This window comes from Pristis pectinata, chromosome 28 (assembly GCF_009764475.1).
Source record: "Pristis pectinata isolate sPriPec2 chromosome 28, sPriPec2.1.pri, whole genome shotgun sequence".
NCBI classification, from domain to species: Eukaryota; Metazoa; Chordata; class Chondrichthyes; order Rhinopristiformes; family Pristidae; genus Pristis; species Pristis pectinata.
The window spans coordinates 1986618-2008278 of record NC_067432.1 but is presented as its reverse complement, the minus strand read 5'-3'; the positions used below and the strand labels follow the sequence as shown (position 1 = coordinate 2008278).

The 21661-nt window shown below is 39.8% G+C and overlaps 1 protein-coding gene across 1 annotated transcript in view; it reads right to left on the bottom strand.

Moving 5' to 3' along the window:
- The window catches only part of dis3l (DIS3 like exosome 3'-5' exoribonuclease), a 48671-nt gene that overhangs the window by 25872 nt on the left and 1138 nt on the right, over nt 1-21661 (bottom strand). Inside the window, 4 exon segments of the mRNA XM_052040594.1 lie at nt 33-209; nt 3456-3591; nt 4443-4571; nt 21011-21164. Of these exon segments, the coding sequence (XP_051896554.1) occupies nt 33-209; nt 3456-3591; nt 4443-4571; nt 21011-21164 (596 nt within the window).

Sequence of the window (21661 nt, the reverse complement as noted above, 5' to 3'; positions counted from 1 at the left end):
CACTACTGTCGAGACCACATCTGTCAGCTTACCTGAATATATCTCCCAGATTTAATGCCAGCCTCCAGTATTTCCAATGGCAGATGCTCTGAATATTCCTTTCCATTCTTTTCCTGATTTTCATTCTCTCTTTCTTTCCGAGATTGAACAATAGACTCATACAGCTGGTGCACCGCTTCCAGGCCAGGCCAAAAATTCTCCAAGTAGCTCTATAAAGAAAAGCCCTGATAAAAGCATTTCACTACTAAAAATGCAAAATTCTAAAGTAATGCTAAGTCACTGCAAGAATGCAGCTCATGTGTAAAATGTATTAACAAAAAGACTAAGCAGTGTAGCAGATTGGCACAAAGTGCCATCTTTTCATTGTGGAGGCTTGAAACTACCAGGACGGAAATGTTCATTTACTGGTGCTGGAAGATGTCCATAAAACAGCTTAACCCAGAGCCCAACAGACACAACCACAGCCCACAGCACCCACACCAACTAGAAAAGCATGATTGGAATGGGAAAAATGCCACTGATGAAACAGAGATGGGTCCCATGAGATTAAGTTTATCGATGGATGGGACAGGAGTTTTAAGCTGCTTTTAACCCATTGCATTCAAGCTTTGCAAGGTTCATGACTTTTCTTATTCCTAGCACTAATATGCCCCTCAGTGATGCACAACTTATTTCACAATTGAATCTACAAAATATCCTTGCTGGTATCTGAGAATTCATCATCTGTGAGTACAGTATCTGAGAATTCATCATCTACAATTCTGAAAATGCAATTAGACTAAATTTTGTTAAATGCCTTAGTACTGAATAGCCTCTAATCAACTTGATTTGAACGATTATTCAGGATCTGCATCTCTTAAATTGCCACTGAAGAGATAATTTCAGTAACAGTACCGCCATCTAGGGGCAAGAATAAGGAATTACTAACAAAAGTATTATACTGTGGTATTCATTTAGCTGCTTAATATAATTGAAGAAAAAGGGCTGGAATGAGAAAAAGTGGAAGAATGGAGAGACGTGAAGCAGAAGGTCAGAAAGAGAAACAGGTATAAGGACATACAGAGATATAAGAGACCGCAGAGGCTGGAATCTGGATCTGCATGCAGGGTCTTGACCTGAAGCATCGACAATTCCTTTCCCCCTCAGCAGATGCTGCTCGACCTGCTAAGTTCTTCCAGAAGATTGTTTGTTGCGGCAGATTCAAGTATCTGCAGTCTCTTGTGTCTGTAAACTATGTTTGTCATCTATATCAATGATTTGGATGAGGATGTACAAGGCATGGTTAGTAAGTTTGCAGGTGACACTAAAATAGGTGGTGTGGTTGACAGTGAAGATGGTTATTAGGAATTAGAGGGATCTTGATCAGCTGGGTAAGTGGGCCAAGGAATGGCAAATGGAATTTAATTCAGATAAATGCAAGGTGTTACATTTTGGGAAGACAAATGAGGGTAGGACTTTCACAGTGAATAGTAGGGCCCTTGGGGAATGTTGTTGAACAGAGGGACCTAGGAGTACAAGTACATGGTTCCCTGAAAGTGGCGTCGCAGGTAGACAGGGCGGTGAAGATTTGCTTCTGACACATTGGCCTTCATCAGTCAGGCCATTGAGCATAGACTTTGGGATGTTATTTTGCAGTTGTACAAGATATTGGTGAGGCTGCGTTTGGAATACTATGTTCAGTTTTGGTCACTGTGCTATTGGAAAGATTCCATTAAGCTAGAAAGAGTGCAGAGGAGATTTATAAGGATGTTGCTGGGACTCAAGGGACTGAGCGATGGAGAGAGATTGAGCATGTTGAGACTTTTTTCATTAGAGAGTAGGAAAATAAGGGGTGATCTTATAGAGGTGTATAAAATCATGAAGGGCATCAATAGGGTGAATGCACACAGTCTTTTTTCCAGGGTTGGGGGATCAAGAACTAGAGGGCATAGGTTTAAGATGAGAGGGAAGAGATTTAATAGGAACCTGAGGGGCAATTTTTTTCACCCAGAGAGTGGTCAGTATTTGGAAAAAGCTGCAGTTGAGGTAAGAACATTAACAACATTTAAAAGGTACTTGGACAGGCACATGGATAGGAAAGGTTTAGAGGGATATGGGCCAAATGTGGGCAAATGGGACTAACTTAGATGGGAATTTTGGTTGGCATAGACTAGTTGGGCTGAAGGGCTTGTTTCCATGCTCTATGACTCTACATACTGGATGACCTCATGGGCCAGGCAGCTTCTACAGACAAGAGTAGTCAGCACTCTGCAGGGGAGTCCAGAACTAGAGGACACAGGTTTAAGGTCAGAAGGAGAAATCTAAAAGAGATCTAAGAGGTAGGTTTCCTCTTAGATCTCTGTGTGGTCCTCTCCACACAGAGGGTGCTGAGCATCTGGAAAGAGCTGCAAAACGCGGACTAGGTAATTGCTTTGCCAAGCATCTGCACTCTGAACGCAACTGCCATCTTGAGATCCTGGTTTCAAGCCATTTCAACTTCCCTCTCCAGTCCCATGCCAACTTGTCTGCCCTTGGCATCCTCCACTGCCAGAGTGAAGCCAAAAGCAAACTAGAGGAATATTACACCTGGGTAGTCTGCAACTCAACGGCATGAGCACTGAATTCTCCATTTCAGGTAACCCGCACCCCCTCTGTGTTTTTCTCTCTCTTCCTGACCCACCCAAGTCCTATCGCACAGCGCCAACCCCCCCACCCCAGTCTGCGCTTTGCAGCTCTTTCCAGATGTTCAGCACCCTGTGTGTGGAGAAACCTACCTCTTAAATTTCCTTTAGGTTTCTCCTTCTGACCTTAAACCTGTGTCCTCTAGTTCTGGACTCCTTACAAAGTTTCTTTCTCCTCCCCCACCTGGTTCCATCTTCCCATCACCCAGACAGTCTATCCACTCCGTCCCGCATCCCATCCCCCCCTGCTCAGCATCCCTCCCTTATCTGGTTCCACTCACCACCTTCCTTTGTTATCAGATTCCATAATCCACAGCCCTTTGTTGCCTCCACCTATCACCTCTCAACCTCTGTCACTATCTGCATCCCTCTCTACTTCACCTGGCTCCATCTGCCCATCAACCCCTCCTCACTTGGATCCACCTGTGACTTCCCAGCTCCTGCCTCATCACTCCTCCTCACCTCTTTATACTCTCAGTCCTGATGCAGTCTCAACCCAAACATTTACTATCCTATGCAGTTGTTGCCTGACCTGCTGAGTTCCTCCAGCAGCTTGTTTTTTTTACTTCAGATTCCAGCATCTGAAGTCTCTTGTGTCTCTGGTCCACGTTGCTGTCTAACGTGTTCTCTTTGGACACCAATTCCTTTGCCAGTGCTCAAAGGCCCATACCCAATGCCTGCCATTGCCTTCCCACCTTCTGCAACTGCTGCCAGTGAGATCCCAGCACACAATTTTACAATAATATCCTGGCTCATTCAACGGGTTCCATCATGTATCAATGAACTGTTCATTACCTTAAATGATACAACAAACACTCCATCTGTTTCACTCCCATACTTCTGAATGGCTTCTGCATCTTCGGTAACCATAACAACTGGCATTGATCCTGCAAGGTGATTATAATACCAGACTGTGGCATAATAAATGCACCTAGAACAAATAATTAGCACTTTTATTAATTTTATTTGCACGACTGAAATAACAAACATGATGTCCACAGCATGACAGGACTGTAATACCAATCAGCTTCCAAGCTCAGAAACCCTTTCTTCCTAATTTCAAGTTTCCCTGAATTCCCCAAATACATTCCAGCAAAAACTATTGAGTTATATTGGTCAAATGCCTCTGCCATACTTATAACGTTTATGTCATAACATTATACTACTTACAATTCACCCATAAACCTCCACTTTTCCACAAATTATACTCCCCCACAGAACAAACAAAATGCTGTAATTCTGAATTCCTGGCACATGTTCCTTCCCACACATCATAACTGCCATTCAAAAGTCATCTATAATTGCTCTTGTCAGCCCCAGGTGACACTCCACTGTAAAAATGACAGGAGCTGCAATATAGTCCAATGAGACAAAGATGCCCAAGAGCACAGAGCCTCATAGCTATATAGTTTCTACTGTCCACTTAATCTTGTAGTTAAGGCCCTTAGTCTATATTCAGTGAAGGTTTATGAATACTAAGGCTGGAACAAGTCAGATTATTTCCACTAGCTTTACATTACATCAATCCTTGACTAAAATAGCAGCCTGATATAATGGTCCTATACAGTGGTTCCTGATCAAATTGCTTCTTGCAATCCTGAATTGTCAATGTTTTTCTGCAATGTGTGTGATTAAATAGAAGTTATACTTCTGTCCATTTTTAAAGTATCTTTTAAATTGCCAGGGTGAATTAAAGATTAGTGAGACTAGTATACAATATTTTACATTAATTACAATATTTCTAAAAGGCTAGAAAGATTAAATTGAATTTCAATGACAAACCTGGTCTGCCACTTTTCTAGAGATTCACCTTGTTCTCTTGGGACATACGAGTACAACTGAAATTCATTGAAGAACATAACACATTCATGACGAGCATCCTTCAGCAGGTTCCGCAGCTTGTTATACTGTCTGCAATGAAACAAATGATAATGCAACCAAGCCAGCTCCTATGGTTTTTCCACAATTGCTCACTTTTGAAACGTGAACTATTCCTTTCCCGTTCTTCCATCATTGCAACTTGAGATCCTTTCCTTTTAATCACTGAAAGTGGGGGCAATGGATGCCAGTTTTGACAGATATTTCATTCCCAAAATATTTATGCACATACAACATTCCATTTATTCATTTCTGGGATCTGACAGGGCCAGCATTTATTGCTAATCTCTAATTGCTCTAGAGAAGAGGGTGGTGATCCACCTTCTTGAACTGCCACAGTTCTCGTGGTGAAGGTGCAGCTAGTCACAGATGGTGTACAGATGACTTTGGATAGTTTCATTTTTGCTGATTTACCTTCCTTTCATTATTTCTGTTTACAGGAGAATAATTGAAATGTTTCCTCAAATCAGCTTACTTTCTTGATCCAAATCCACAGGGATGGAATAGGAACGCTGCTCTGAACTAGTCTCATTTTTCCTGTTTCACCATGGCAGAGGACTGCCTTTGTCAGGTGTTCTCTTGGGTTCCTGGTTGAGCACAAAGCAGTGCGAGGTTTTTGTGCTAGTTAAATGTAACCCAATACATTATTCTTTGTCACCTCAATGATGGAAATATTTTAGTCGCAAAATACTTACAGCTCTTTCATCTGCATTAATAGCATGTATAAAGAAATTTTAAGATCTGGGAGCCACTCACAAGGCCAACATATATTGTTCATCCCTAACTGAGGAGGTTGTGAACCTCTGCAGTCGTTCAGGCAAAGGGACTCCCAGAGTGCTGGTGGACAGGTTGATTAAACCCAATACAACGAAAGACTAGCAACATACTTCCAAATCAGGAGGAATGTGACTTGGAGGGGAACAAACAGTGGTAGTGGTGTTCCCATGCACCTGCTGCTCTTGTCCTTCTTGTGGTAGAGGTCAGGTTTGGCACATGCTGTCAGAGTAAGCTAGATGCCTAACTTCAGTGCATGGCATGTACTGCAGCCACTGGTGGTGGAGTGAATGAATGGTTCAAAGGTGCATACGGTACCAATCAAGCAGGTTGTTTTAGCCTGGATGGTGTTGAGCTTCTATGAGTTGTTGGAGCTGCACATCCATGTATAGAGAGCATTCCATCACACTCCTGAATTATGTCTTGTATATGGTGGAAAGGCTTTGGGGTGTCAGAAGGTAAGTTGCTGACACCTGGCCTCTGACCTGTTTTTGTTGCCACAGTGGTTATGTGGCTGGCCCTGTTGAGCAGTTGACAATAGCTGGGCCAAGGACACCACCCTGAGGAACTATGTCTGGGGCTGTGATAATTAACCTCCAACAATCACAACATCTTCCTTTGTGAGATATGACTCCATCCCCTACATCTTCATTGACTTTAGCTTTACCACGGCTCCTTGGCGACACTCTCTGTCAAAAATTGCCTTGAAGTCAAGGCCAGTCACTCTCACCTCGCATTGGAATTGGACTAAGGATGGAAAAAGGCTGGAGCTGAATGATTCTGGCCGAACCCAAACGGAGTTGGTTTGTCAGTAACTTATTACTGAGAAAGCACTGCTTGATAGCAATGTCAATGTCAATGACACCTTCCATCACTCTGCTGAAGATTGAGGGCAGATTGATTGGGTGGTAACGAGACAGATTGGATTTGATCTGTTTTTTGTGTGTGAACAGGATATATACAAGCAATTTTCTACATTGTCAGGTAGATGCCAGTGTTGCATCTGTACCAGAACAGCTTGGCCAGAGGATCAAAGACCAAGTTAAAATTAGGAATTTAATTTGGTTATGCAGCAACACCTAATGAGAATGTTTAGATAACAAAATAAAGGAGTTATAATAATCTCATTACCCAAGAAGAAAAGTGCTTTTTGGTGAGGACCAACCGATTAACAGAAGAAATTAATGTTTAATGGGTTTCAGTTAGATTTGCCTTAAACAAGCGTATTTTATCTTTTGGTACAGTCATATAATGTGAAGACGTGCTGACAGTCAGCTAATAGAGGTAAAAGGGGATATGAGATCGTGGAAGCAAAATATTTATCTTCACTTGTGTCAATCAATACAAGTACTGTAAAACTACACACTCCTCATTACTCTGCAGTTTGAAAATGCAAATCTATACGAGTAAAAAAGACGTGATCAGGTCTGTGTATATTGACATTTTGATAAGGAAAGTGACAGAATGTAATGAGCTTTTCGATTTCAACTTGATCAACATAAATACTAAGCTCAGAACAACAATGTGTTAGAATCTCCAGCTACTAATTACAAGTGCTTTATTTTAACTGTATACCCAAGTATCAGTACATCTTAAACTCTTAACAAAATGATGTATGTGCCCTCAATGCCTTATTGATCTTCAGGAATAGACAGAACAGTTAAGTTAGAAATAAAAATGATCGTCCAACAAGTTGATAACTTTAAAGTAGCAAGACCAATGGAATTCCATTAAGGGGAAGAATAATTTTACAAGCACCATTTCAGATTGATACAGCAATATTCCTTTATGACTTCTAATAAATGACGATTTAGCAGAAAATTTTTCACTGACTTTTATTTTAACTGATAACTTTGTGGGAGTGAGAAGTTACATTAAAAAGGTGCAGTGCTGGACCGGGTAGAGCTACTGTTCTACAGCTCTAGCTACCTAGGTTCAATCCAATCCTTGGGTGCTGTCTGTGTGGAGTTTGCACATTCTCCCAGTGACTGCATGGGTTTCCCCTGGCTGCTCTGGTTTTTCCCGCATCCAAACACTTGCTGGTTGGTTAATTAACTACACTGTAAATTACTCCTGGTGTAGGTGAATGGTAGTGGGTTAATCAAGGGGAGACAATGGGTACAATGTGAACTTGCAGGGAGATAAGTGGGAGAAAGGGTGCACTCTGAAAGTGGCATAGACTCTATGCACTGAATTACCTCCATCTGGGACATAAGCAAATGAGAGAAATAAAATACACTACGCAAATGCAAAATGCTGGGTTTTTTTGTTTCTTTAATCATAACATTTTGCTTTTCATAAAATGCCATATTTGGGTCAAGCTCAAACTTTTATATAATAAAACAAAACAAAATGAGTCCGAAGAAGAATCTTATGGTCTTTAAATATTCCAGTGGAAACCATAAAGAATGAAAATGATCTCAGGCATGGACATCCATATAACACACAGTGGGAATCAAGTGAACAACAGGGACAAAATGAACAGCAATCTGTTAAATTGAGCAGCTTTGATTAAAATAGCCTGAGGCTTTTAACAGATGCTCAATCCTTGAGGGAAAACTTCTCAAAATGTCTTTAGTAAGTTAATTTAACTGATCGTAGATTTAACTATTTACACCTACTTGAAAATTGAAAAATACGATTAAGTTCTTTTGATTTAATTAAAAGCCCTTCAAAGACACATCCATTTTGTTGACTGTGTATAAGTAAATCGATTATCATTTCCTGTTTTCAAGTCTGTTTGAACCATTTACCCACACGGACAGGAGGAACGAGGTCATCAGGTTGAGTGTAGAGAACTCGGAAAGAGGTTCAAAAGTAGGACAGGATTACTCCCAGTGCCATGTGCTAATAAGTACAGAATTAGGAGAACAGAGCAGATGAATGCGTGGCTGGAGAGATGGTGCTGGAGGGAGGATTTACACTATTGCAGCACTGGAAGTTTTTTTGTGGCAGGTGGCACCTGTATAAAATCAGACAGATTGTACCTCAGAGGCCAAAACCAACGTCCTTGCAGAGGGGTTTGGTTGTGCTAATGGAGAGAATTTAAACTAGCTTTTAAGGGGATATGAATCTCAAAAGGGAATTCAGAAAGGAGAGAAAGTAAACAGAAAGGGGACATTAGAAAGGTGGTGAGCTAAATAAATAAATGACAAAAACAGCCAGGCAACAAAGAGGCTCAAAGCACAAAATGCAAAAATTACAAAATTACTACCTGAAGTTCATAACATTTGCAACCAGGTAAAAGAATTATTGACATAAGTAGAAGTAAACAGGCATGATCTCATTGCCATTACAGAAACTTGGCTGCTGGGTAACCAAAGCTGGGAACTAAATATTTCAGAGTATTTCACATTTAGGAAGATAAAAAGGAAAAGTGGGTGGACTAGCACTATTAATAAGTGAGGACATAAGTGCAGTGGTGCAAAATAATCTAGGCCTGACAAGAGCATGATGTAAAACTAAATATATCGCTGTTCCTTCACCATCGCTGGATCAAATTCCTGGCACCAACCTCCCTCCCTAACAGTAATGTGGGTATACCCACATATCAAGGACTGTAGTGGTTCATGAAGGCAGCTCACCATTACCTTCTCAAGAGCAATTAGCGTGGGCAATTAAACGCTGACTCGGCCTGCAAAGTGCACATTCTTTGAATATATACATAAAAAGATGTTGAAGAACCAACTAGGCCACTTTGCATCTTCTTTTGTGCATTGAGAGTGGGTCAAATGAAAACCTTATTTTAAGAGGTCTTATTTTAAGAGATCAAGAGGCCTTTGAGGAAGAATGACCATAATTTGATAGAATTTTACAATGAGTTTGAAAATGTAGATCACTGTAAAACGGGGGTCTTAAATCTAAACAAAGGAAACTATGAAGGGATGAGAGGAGTGTTGGTTGTGATTGATTAGAAAAACACATTGAAAATTATGACAGGAGACAAGCAACAGCTGGCATTTAAAGAAATAAAGTATTTGTTTTTTTTACAATATATGCAATAAGACTCAAAGCCCCAACTGAAAATGTGATACATCTGTGATTGACAGGTGAAATTAAAGATGGTGTTAAATCCAAGGTAGAGTCTTATAAAGTTGCCAGAAATAGAACAGGGCTGAGTATTTTCAGCAAAGGAGGACCAAGAAATTGAGAAAGAAAAGCAAGATAGATTAGGAGACCACACTGGCAAGAAACATCAAGAAGACTTACAAGGGCAAGTGTGAATCGCTTACAGACAGAGATAGGAGAACGTATAATGGGGAAGAAATGGCAGAGGAATTAAACAATTACTTTGTGCCTGTCATCATGGAAAAAGACACACAAAACCTGCCAGATATATCAGAAAATCAAGGGTCTAGCAAGAAAGAGGTACTAACAGAAATAAGTAATGGTCAAAAAATAGGACTAGAGAAGTTGGTGAGCCTGAAATCCCAAGGATCTGATGATTTATATCCCAGTATTTTGAAGGAGGTGGCTTTAACAATAGTGGATGCTCAGGTTATTATTTTCCAAGTTCTATGGATTTTGTCACTAATTAACTACTGTTCCTGTGGATTGGACTATAGCAAGAGGGTGACCGTACTAGTTAAGAAAAAAAACAGGGAAGAATTAACCTGTTAGCCTAATATCAGTTATACAGAAAATGCAGAAATCTATAATTCAGGATGCAATAACAAAATAACTTAAAAAGGATAATAAGATTGAGCATAGATTTATAAAAGTAAAATCATGTATGACTAACCTAATGGAGTTCTTCTGAGGATGTGACTAGTAGAATAGATAAGGGGGGACCAGTAGATGTGATATATTTAGATTTTTGGAAGTCATTCATTAAGGTCCCACACAAGGAGGTTGATCAATAAGATTAGTGAGCACATGGAATTGGGGATATTATACAAATATAGTTGAGAATTGGATATCGGATAGAAAGCAAAGAAAGGGATCATTTTCAAGTTGACAAGCAGTAATTAGAGGGATAAGGAATTGGTACTTGCAGAATCTATATTAACGATTAGGCTATGGGGACTAAAGGCCCTGCTTCTAAGTTTGTTTATGATACTGAAATGCATGAGATTGTGAGTATAGGAGATGTAAAGAGGGGACATGGACAACTTGAGAGAGGGGTTAAGAATATGGCAGATGGAAAATAAGTGAAAAAAAAAGTGAGGTTATCCATTTTTATAAACTGTATTTATAAAATGGTGAGACTGGGTGGTGTTGATGTTCAAGGTGATCTAAGGATGCTTAGACCTGTCGCTCAAGGGAAAAATGTAGACACAGCAAGCAATTGAGAGGGCAAATAAAAACATTAGACTTTGATTTAAGGGGTAAGGAAGTCTTATTGCAATTATACAGGGCCTCAGTAATACTGCACCTGTTGCTGAGGTAGATCAGCCACAATCTTAATAAATGTCAGAGCAGGCTTGTAGGGCTCGATAGCCTACTCCTACTTTCTTTATGCACTAATCAAGGATGCTGTACTATTACACCATCAGCAGTCAAATTAGAGGTCATGTAATAACGTTACCTAGCCACACTGAATACCATTACTCCATAACCTTTTTCATAAAATTTCTCTCGTTCAAATGAAGCCTTAAGAAAAATACAACAACTTACTTTCATAAATTACACTTAATTTAAAAAAAAATTCCTTCCACTACACATTACAAAGCAGTGATGAGTGGAACAAAACATCAAGCTGGGGAGTTTAGATGAAGATATAAATATATTAATTAAACAAAAGGGTTTTAAATAAATTTTCTTTTGAAACACAAAGTGTAGAGAAGAAGGGATTTGGCGAGGAAGATCAAGAGCAGGTTCCCTGACAACCAATGGAATATAGCTAGTGATAGACAATTAGGAGCCAGAGTTTGAAAACCAAAAGAGCAATTTTAAATTGAATGTGCTGGAGGGCAGAGACATATAGGTCATCAGAGCTGCAAGTGATGGGAAATGAACAGAATGAAGACAACTGTGTTTTGGGATATTGGGTTTTATGGACCATAGATAGAAACCAGTGAGGAAAGTACTAAAATGATTGATCATCAAAGCAAAAACAAAAAGCACAGACAATGGTTTTCAGTGATAGGAGCCAAGAGACAGGGCCAGAGATGAGAAATGTTGCAGAAAGTTTGTTAGGAATAATATCTAGGATTTGAAACTCAGCTTGAACAAGTCATCAGGGAGGAGAAATTAGGTAATGACAATGATTAGTGACCGAATTTATGATGGCTACCAGCAAAAAGCAGTTGAAAGTCACCTATGACTTGAGCAGTCCACTTACACCTCATATTTGGAAAATAGTGCTTTGTGCCAGTCCAGAGCATGCTAAACAGTTATCTTTCTGATAGAGTGTCCTAAATTTCCCTGTTCATATATGGTGCCTTTACTAAATCTTCAATATAGCAATAAATTTAGAAATTTGACAGAAGTTAAGCTTGGCTCCATATGTTCCATAGCCAGAGGCTACTGGCAAAAGAATTAACAGAATAGAATATAGTAATATTTTGGAATTTCTTGCAAAACAAACATTGTTTATCAAAAAAAGGGGTTGTGGAATATGTAATGCCTTTTCAACCAAGGTGATCATTAGTTTAAATACTGCATACAGCCAAAGGGGATTCAGAAGAGAAACATCACACTTCCAAAAAACCTTGACAAAGTTCTACAAATAAATGGAAATCTCCAGGAATTCAGCACAAGTTATGAGGGTGGACAAAATTGATTTAAATAGAAACATTATTTGTTGGAGTTACATCACTTAGTGGTGGATGATCTTTTTAAGGTATTCCAAGGCTTAGTGCTAGGACCACTATTATTGGAATTAAAATACGCTGATAATACTAAATTAGGCAGCAATGTGGCAGTAGAAAATGTAATTCAGAAATTACAGAACAATATATTTCAGAAGGCCAAAAAACAAAAAATATTGACAATCGTAAAGTAGGACATTTAAATGAAAACATAAAGAGAAACACAAATATTCCATAATGGAGTAATACTAACTGTGGATGAGCTTAAAAGTAAGCACAGAACTCTAGGCTTTTTGCTCAACATGTTTAACTTGTACACAGCAGAAATCCATGAGGTCAATTTGATGATAATTTACATACTATAGCTAAAACAGTCAAATACAGTTTTAGCGATAGAAGGAGGCACTGAAACAGTGGAATTATTGCAAAGAACATAACACTGTTCTATATTGACAAAGAACTGAGTTATGAGGAAAAAATGAAGCAAGTTGACCTTTTCAGTCTGAAGATTCAGTATCCAAAGTCTTTTCATATAAAGATTGATAAGAGAATTAATAAGTTATAAACCAGAATATTATCTTAAATTAAGCAAGACAGCAGGATATGAGGCATAAATCTAAACTTGTAAAAATTAAATTTGGGGCTAATGTTGTGAAAAAAGTCTTTTGCAAAGACTGGACAACATATTGAACAAACATCACGGAGGAGTGGTAGAGGGAAGAAAACTAAAAATGGGCAAAGCTGCCAAGCCAGTTATTGCCCACCATAATTGCTCTGCTAAGACAGTCACAGGACTTTAGGAATTGCTGCAGCTTTCTGCCAATGGCATTTTCAGTATGCTATTAAGAAGGGATTTCAGAATGGTTGACCAAGTAAAAGTAAGAAACAGTAATACACCCAAACCTTGGTGGGGAATTTGGAGGCAACAGTATCCCATATTACTGCAGAAATGGTCCTTCTTGGTCATAGAGGCTGAAGTATACTCGGCAGCTTTGTGCAGTGCATCATGTAGATTGAATACACCACAGTCACAATATGCCATTGATGGAGAGCAAGAAATATATCCTAGTAGCACGGGTACCAATCAAGCAAATGGTTTTGTCCTAAGATATCATGACTGACCTTCCTTGTACATAACTGTCTTATATTGTAAATAATAATGTATTCACCTTAAGACAAAGGATTTTGGGATCTGGCCTTACCATCAAGGCCAATTTTTATTGTTGATCCCCAATTGCTCTACAGTTGGTGATGATGACCTAGCATCATTCCTAGTGTTGAAAATAGTTCTACATTGCAGTTGTGGAAGGAGTTCCAGGATTTAGATCCAGTATCAATGAAGAAACAGCAATATATTTTCAAGTCATGAATGTATCCCACTTGGAGGGGGATAAGCAGGTGGTGGTCTCTCCATGTATATGAAGCCCTTGTTCTTCTTGGTGGCAGAGGTCATGGGTTTGAGAAGTGCTGTTGGAGTAGCCTCAGCAAATAGCTGCAGTGCATATTGTAGATGGTACACACTGCTGCCACTGTGCACCTGTGTTGGAGGAATGAGTGTTTAGGGTGGTGGATAGGGAACTATTAAACAGGCTGTTTTGTCTTAGATGGTGTTGAACTCCTTGAATGTTCTTTGATTTGTACTCAATCAAGCAAGTGTGCAGTAGTCCAGTGCACTCTTGATTTGTGTATAGTACATGGTAGAAAGCCTTGGGGTGTCAGGAAGCAAGTCATTCACAGAAAGATACCCAGCCTCTGAGCTGCTGTAGTGGCCACAGTGACAGACCCAAAAGAGTTTTAGGTCAATGGCGGCAGCCCTCCCCCCAACTCAGGATATTGATGGTGGGGGTTTTAGCAATTCTAAAGCCATTGAACTTCAAGGTTAGGTAGTTAAGACTCTGGCCATGGTCATTGCCTGGCATTTTTGTGACACCCACATTATTGCCACTCATCAACCCAAGTCTTAACATTATCCAGCTCTTGTTGTAGTCATAGAATTGTACACCACAGAAATGAGCCCTTCGGCCCAACTTATTCATGACGCTTATTTACACTAATGCCATCTACCAACATTAGACCCTTATCTCTCTCCTATCCAAATACCTGTCCTAAAGCCTTTAAAATGCTGCAGTTATATCTGCCGCTACCACTTCCTTCGGTAGCTCATTTCGTAAAACAACTATCCTGTGTGAAAAACTTGCCCCTCACACCTCCTTTAAATTTCTCACCTCCCACCTTAACCTATGCCCACTAGTTTCATATTCCCCCACCCCTCATTATTTTATAAACCTCTATACTGGCACACCTCAGCCTCCTACATTCCAATGAGAATAAACCCAACCTATCCAATGTCTCCTTATAACTACAGCCCTCCATTCCAGGCAACATCCTTGTGAAGCTCTTCTGCACTCTTTCTAATACTATCACATCCTTCCTCTAGTGTGGTGACCAGAACCATACACAATAAGATATCTTTATTAGTCACATATACATCGAAACTCAGCGAAATGCATCTTTTGCGTAGTGTACTGGGGGCAGCCTGCAAGTGTTGCCATGCTTCCGGCACCAACACAGCATGCCCACAACTTCCTAACCCCTACGTCTTTGGAATGTGGGAGGAAACCGGAGCACCTGGAGGAAACCCACGCAGACATGGGGAGAACGTACAAACTCCTTACAGACAATGGCTGGAATTGAACCCGGGTCGCTGGCATTGTAATAACGTTATGCTAACCGCTAGACTACTGTGCCTGCCCAGATACTCCAACTGCGGCCTGACCAATATTTTGCATGGTTGCAACATGACATCCTAACTCTTATACACGGTGCCTCGGCCTATGAATGCAAACATGCCGAATGCCTTCTTCACTACCCTATCCACCTATGTCTCCATTTTCAGGGAATTATGAACTTGCACCTCAAGATCCTCTGTACATCAATATTCCTGAGGTCCTTGCCATTTACTCTATATGTCGTGTTTGTATATGACGTCCCAAAATGCATTAGCTCACACTTATCTGGATCAATTTCCATCTGCCACCACTCCTCCCAACTTTCCAATTAATCTATGTATCTATGTCCCTCTGTATCCTTTTACAACCTTCTTTGCTATCTACTTCTCCACCAATTTGTGTGTCATCAGGAAACTTACCAATCAGATCATCTATAATTTTAATCCAAGTCATTTATATATATGACAAACAATAATATTCCCAGCACAGATCTTGCAAAACACAGACCTCCAGTCAGAAAAACAAACCTCGACCACGACCCTCTTATCACCAAGTCAATTTTGGATCCAGTTTGCCAACACACCTTGAGTCCTATGTGCCCTAACTTTCTGGATCAGCAAATGAGGCAAATAAGGGGACAAGAAGGGCAAGACTGTAGCAGCCTCAACCTTTGCAACTATCTAACATATCTGAAGTTCCTCAGCTTGTTTGGATGAGGGTCGGAGTCACGTGGATGAAATGACTAACTGAAGCCATTCAGATGTGGGGAGTAATCAAGAATTTAGTGTCAGTAGGGAATAGTATAGCAAAAGGGATTGACACAGTTCTCTGCAGCAAAGAAAAAGAGTCTAAATGACTGTGCCGCCTGCTGGTGTCATGGTCCAGGATATCTGCTCTGGGCTGGAGAGAAACTTACTGGGTGGGGAGGATCCAATCGTCAAGGTGCATGTCCAATCACATGTGCATCGCCAACGACATAGGCAGAACAAATGAAGAATTTCTGCATAGTCAGTTTGAGAGGCTAGGTACCAAATTAAGCAGAACAAAGATAATAATCTCTGGATTATTATCCAGACTATGCTCACATTTGCATAAGGCAAGTAAATTTTAAAATAAGATAAAATTAGAGTAATGAATGCATGGCTCAAAGACCAGTGTGGTAGAAGTGGGATCCAGTTCATAGGGCATTAGCACCTGCATTGGGGAGCATGGAAACTGTACTGTTGGGATAGTCTACACCTGAACCTTGCTAGGCCCAGTGTTTTTGCAAACTACATATCTACACAAATAGAGAGGATTTTAAACTAAACAGTGGGGACAAGGGATCAAAGTTGTGAAGATGCAGTTTACCAGAGTAAAGGCAAGGCTGGAGAAAAAGGCATTAATATGGAAAATGACAAACAGACTATGACAGTTAGGGATAGAGTATAAGCCTAAGAGTAAAGCAGTGGATCACGCTAGAGTTTACACAGATAATAAAAGGGTAAAACTAAAGGCTCTGTATCTGAATGCAAGTAGCATTCAAAACAAAACTGATGAATTGAGAGAACAAGAAGAAATAAATATGAGCGGAAATCCTTTACTGAGACACAGATAAAGGATGATATAGACTAGGTCCGAGTAGTCAAAGGGTACAATGAGATTTAAGAAGGATGGGAAGCTAAGAAAAGTGGAGAATGGCTCTGTTAATTAATGATGATCTTGCAGGAATAGAGAGGGATGACTTAAGTTCAGGAAATTAAGATGTAGAAGCGGTTTGGGTGAAGACAAGTAATAATAAAGGCAAAAAGTCCTTTGAGGAGAGGTGTAGAGGCCCTCTAATAATAACCATACAGTAGGACAGACTGTAAAAGAAGAAATATTGGTAACTAGTCAGAAAAGTATGGCTATAATCAAGAGGGATTTTAATCTACATATAGACCAGAAAAATTAGATGCGCAGATATAGCCTGGATGTGAAGCACATGAAATGGTTTTGGGATAGTTTCTTAGAATAGTACAGTTTGGAGCCAACTAGAGAGCAGGCTATATTATTCCTGATATTGGCAACAAGAAAGAATTAATTAAAGTTCTCATAGTGAAGGCAGATATCATGATATGATTGCATTTTACATTCTGTCTGAAGAAGAAATGAATGGGTCCATGACTAGCAATTTAGAACATAAAACATAGAACAGTACAGGCCCTTTGGCCCACAATGTTGGGCCGAATTATATGTCCACTTCCTCCATGATCAATCTAACCCTTCCCTCCTGCACAGCCTATAACCCTCCATTTAACTTCTTACTTCCATTTGCCTATCTAAGAGCCTTTCAAATGTTCTATTGTACCAACCTCTACAACCACCCCCAGTAGTGTGTTTCAGGCACCCACCGCTCTCTGTGTAAAGAACCACTCACATCTCCCCTGAATATTCCTCCTCTGACCTTAAACAACGTCCTCTGGTAGTGGCTATTACTGCCCTGGGGAAAAGGTGCTGGCTGTCCACTCTATCTATGCCCCTCATAATCTTATACACCTCTATCAAGTCACCTCTCATCCAGCGCCACTCCGAAGAGAAAAGCCCTAGCTTGCTCAACCTTTCCTCAAAAGACATGTTCTCTAATCCAGGCAGCATCCTGGTAAATCTCCTCTGCACCCTCTCTAAAACTTCCACATTCCTTCCTATAATGAGGTGACCAGAACTGAACAAAGTACTTACTCTAAGTGTGGTCTAACCAGAGTTCTGTAGAGCTGCAACATTATCTCGCAGCTCTTGAACTCAATCCCCCGACTAATGAAAGCCAGCACTCCACATGCCTTCTTAACCACCCTAACAACTTGCGTGGCAATTTCGAGGGATCTATGAACTTGTAGTTCCCTCTGTTCCTGCGCACTGCTTAGAATCCTGCCATTAACCTTGTACTCTGCCATCATGTTCATTCTTCCAAAGTGCATCACGTCACACTTTTCTGGATTGAATTCCATCTGCCACTTCTCCACCCAACTCTGCATCCTGTCTATATCCTGTTGTAACTACAACAACCTTCTACACTATCCACAACCCCTCCAACCTTCGTGTGATCTGCAAGCTTACTAACCCATCCCTCCACTTCCTCATCCAAGTCATCTTAAACTTAAATAAGGGCTGTTATGAGGGTACGAAAGCAGTCAGTTAAGTGAACTAGCAAATCAGTTCAAGAGATCAGTCAATTGAGATGCAGTAACAAAGGATCTTTCAGAATATAGAATAGATACATTGAGATGCAGTAACAAAGGATCTTTCAGAATATAGAATAGATACATTCCAACAAGAAAGAAACATTCCAAGGAGAGGACCCATCATCTGTGGTTAACTAAAAAGTTAAAGATAGCATCAAACTAAAGACAAAGGAAAAGCAGAGAATGATAAAAGGAAAATTAGAGTATGAGATTGCTAGCCAGAAATATAAAAGTAATTAGAGTTTCTATAGATACTTAAGAAAGAAAAAAAAGAGATAAAGTGAGTGTTGCTCTTTTGTATAGAGTGAGGGTGGGGAATTAATAATAGAAAACAATTAAATGCCAGATGAATGGATTAGGTATTTTGACAAGTTTTCGCGAGCTATTTCTGGGATGTATTCTCTATTAATCAGGAATTAAAAGGGAGGGAGAAACTAAGGAAAAATTACAATCACCAGGGACTTAGCAATGAGGAGCTGCAGGCTGACAAGTCTTCGGGTCCTGATTGACTTCTTCTGAGAGTCTTAAAAGTGGGGAGTAGGACAGATGATCCGTTGGTTTTAATTTTCCGAAATATTCTAGACTGGGAAGGAAGCTACAGGCCTGTTGGTTAACATCTGTCATAGGAAAAATGTTGGAAGCTTTTATCACACGTTACAGCAGGGTATTTAGGAAAAAAAGGTAATCAGGCAAAGCCAACATGGCTTTGGGCAAGGAGAATCATGTTGATTGGTACATTAGAGTTCTCTGAAGAGATGTACTGTACCTAGATTTCCAGGTCATTTGATAAGATGTCATATTAAAGGTTAATGCAAAAATTAAAGCTCATGGTGTACTTGCATTAATAGAAGATTGAAAGGCTAACAGAAAACAATGTAGGCATTAGTGAGTCTTTTTCTGGGTGGCAAGGTGTAATGAGTGGTGTGCTACAGGAATCAGTACCAGGGCCTTAACATTTCACAATGACTTGGAAGAAAGCATTGAGTATAATTGCTAGATTTGCTGATGATGCAAATAAAGTTGGGTAAGTAAATTGTGGAGAGGAGATAAGGAGGCTATAAGGGGATATAGATAGGTTAAGCGAATGGGCAAAAATCTGGCAAATGGGGTATAATATTAGAAAATATGAAACTGCCCATTTCGGCAAGAAAAATAAAAAGAACATATTCCCTAAATGGTGAGGGATTGCAGAGGGATCTGGGTGTCCCAGTGTGTGATACTGAGAGTAATTAGGAAAGCTAACAGAAAGTTATCATTTATTGTAGGGGAATTGAATATAAAAGGGAGATTGTGTTTCAGTTATACAGTGCAACAGTGACACAAAGTTTGGAATACTATGTACAGTACTGGTCTCCCTATTTAAGTTTATTAATGCATTAGTAGTTCAGAGATTACCAGATTGATATCTGAAATGGGCAGGTTGTCATGAGGAACAGTTGGACTGGCTGAGCTTTTATCGGAGTTTAGAGAGAAAGGAGACAATGGAAACAATCAAGATCCTAAGGGGTTTTGATAGAGCAGCTGCAAAGAGAAACTTTCTCCTGAAGGAGAATCTAGAAACAGCAGTCACTGTTTAAAAATAAGAAGTTACCTACTTAAGATAGGCAAAGCAAAACTTCTTTTCCTGAAAGTTGTGAATTCTTCGTCAGAGAGAGGCGGAAGCAGAGCCTTTGAATATTTTTAAGATATTAAGAGGTGGACAAATTCCTGATAAGCAAGGGGTGAAAGGTTACCAAGCATGGATGGGAAGGCAAAGTCAAGGTTACAGCCAGAACAGCTGTGATCTTAGTGAATGGCGCAACAAGCTTCAGGGGCTTCTCCAACTTCTAATTCGTACACAAGCACCAATTACAGTATCTCTCGGCTCCTGACCACAAGTATGATATATAACTTCGCATGGTGTTTGACCGCACCCCCACCCCCTCCCCCCCAATTCCCTTACCTACTTTCAGCTGTGTAACTCTGTCTCCATCCCATCCTCAATGTACTAATACAAAATTCTTATCCTTGCTTTCTTGACTGTAGGATTGAATACGTTAGTTACCTCACAGGTAACCTCAGATTCTCCACTCTCTCCTCACCAAAAACTCCATAACCCACAACTACATTAAGTTACACTATTCCTTATTCATCTACATTAACATCTGGTTTCCCCATCTCTCCCTCAAGACATATCAAATTTACTTCCACGCAATATAGAATGAAGCCATTTGACTCATCAAGATTATGTCAACTCACAGACCAATCCCATTCTCCCCAAATTTTCCCCGTAACCTACTCCCATAAACTACCTCTAGATTTCATCACCCATCTACATGAGTGGCAATTTACAGTGGCCAATTAACCTACCAACCTGCACATCTTTGGGGTGTGGGAGGAAACCCCTGTGTCACAGGGGAAATGTGCAAACTCCACACAGTTAGCACCGGAGGTCAGGATCAAACCCAGGTCTTTGGAGCTGTGAGGCAGCAGAACTACCGGCTGTGCCACTCTGCCGCGCATGGCATGACCTCTAAATCTCTGTTCAAATAACCAATTATTTCCTTGCTCCTCATCTCTGTAATTTACCACTTGCTCAACTAAAATTCTCCTTTCTTCAATTCAGGTCCTTTTTTCCTCTCCCTGCTCATCACCATTGATGCCTGATCTCATAATGCACTTTCTCTGTAAATTCTTCTATTACTCCAATTTTAAAACTTTTTTTTAAAACTAATTTCTTTGACCAAGACTTTTGCTGACCTTCCTAATCTCTCCAACTTTCTTTGCACTACCAACTTGATTTTTTGCGCTTGTTAAATTTGCTATAAATTCTATATTAATACTAACATCTGAAATGCAAATGAATTAAAAACAAAGTAAAAATACAGTCTGTATTGGTTTGTTATTATAGTTGCAAAGTAGATCAGTTAAATGATTATTATTCTAGAGAGGTTCCTTTTCTAATTTTCTAATCCTACATTTTACATAATCTTTAGAACCATCAAACAACCATCTACAGAGAAATAACCAGCACTAACCTGCGTCCCTTCTGGTGCTGGACAGCCTGACAAGCTGTCTGCATGAAGATAATGCCTTTCAATTCCGGAAACTCAAGTATCTCCAGATAATCTTGCACCACTTTCCAGTCAGGTATCACATAATGTGTTGCACTTTCTGAGAGCAATTTCCCTTCTGAAACAGCAAATAAGACAAAAAATAACTACACTAACAGGATGTTAGTTTCAGAGAAAAATATTGATTTTTAGCTGGGGCATTAACCTGACTTTTGCTAGGTCAGATAAATGTGAAAGATCCCACTGTATGATTTGAAATGCAAGGACATGTTTGCAAAGTTCTGGCCAACATCCCTTCCTTAACCAACATAGGCAGTTTGTTAAGCTATTTGTTTAATTGCTGTTGAGATTTTTATGTGCAAAATGGCTTGTATTTTGACTTGCATAACAATATAGACTGCACTTCAAAATGTATTTTATTTGTACAGCTTTTTGAGAGATAAGCTTAAAATGCAAATTGTTTCCCTATTAGAATTCTCTAATCATGATCATTTTTTTTTAATGATTTTATTTAATTTTGTGTCAGCCATGGCAGTGGTAGCAGCACCCTAGCCTCTAAGTCATAAGATTGTGACATATATCCCTGAGATTTGAATACTTATGATCACACTCCAG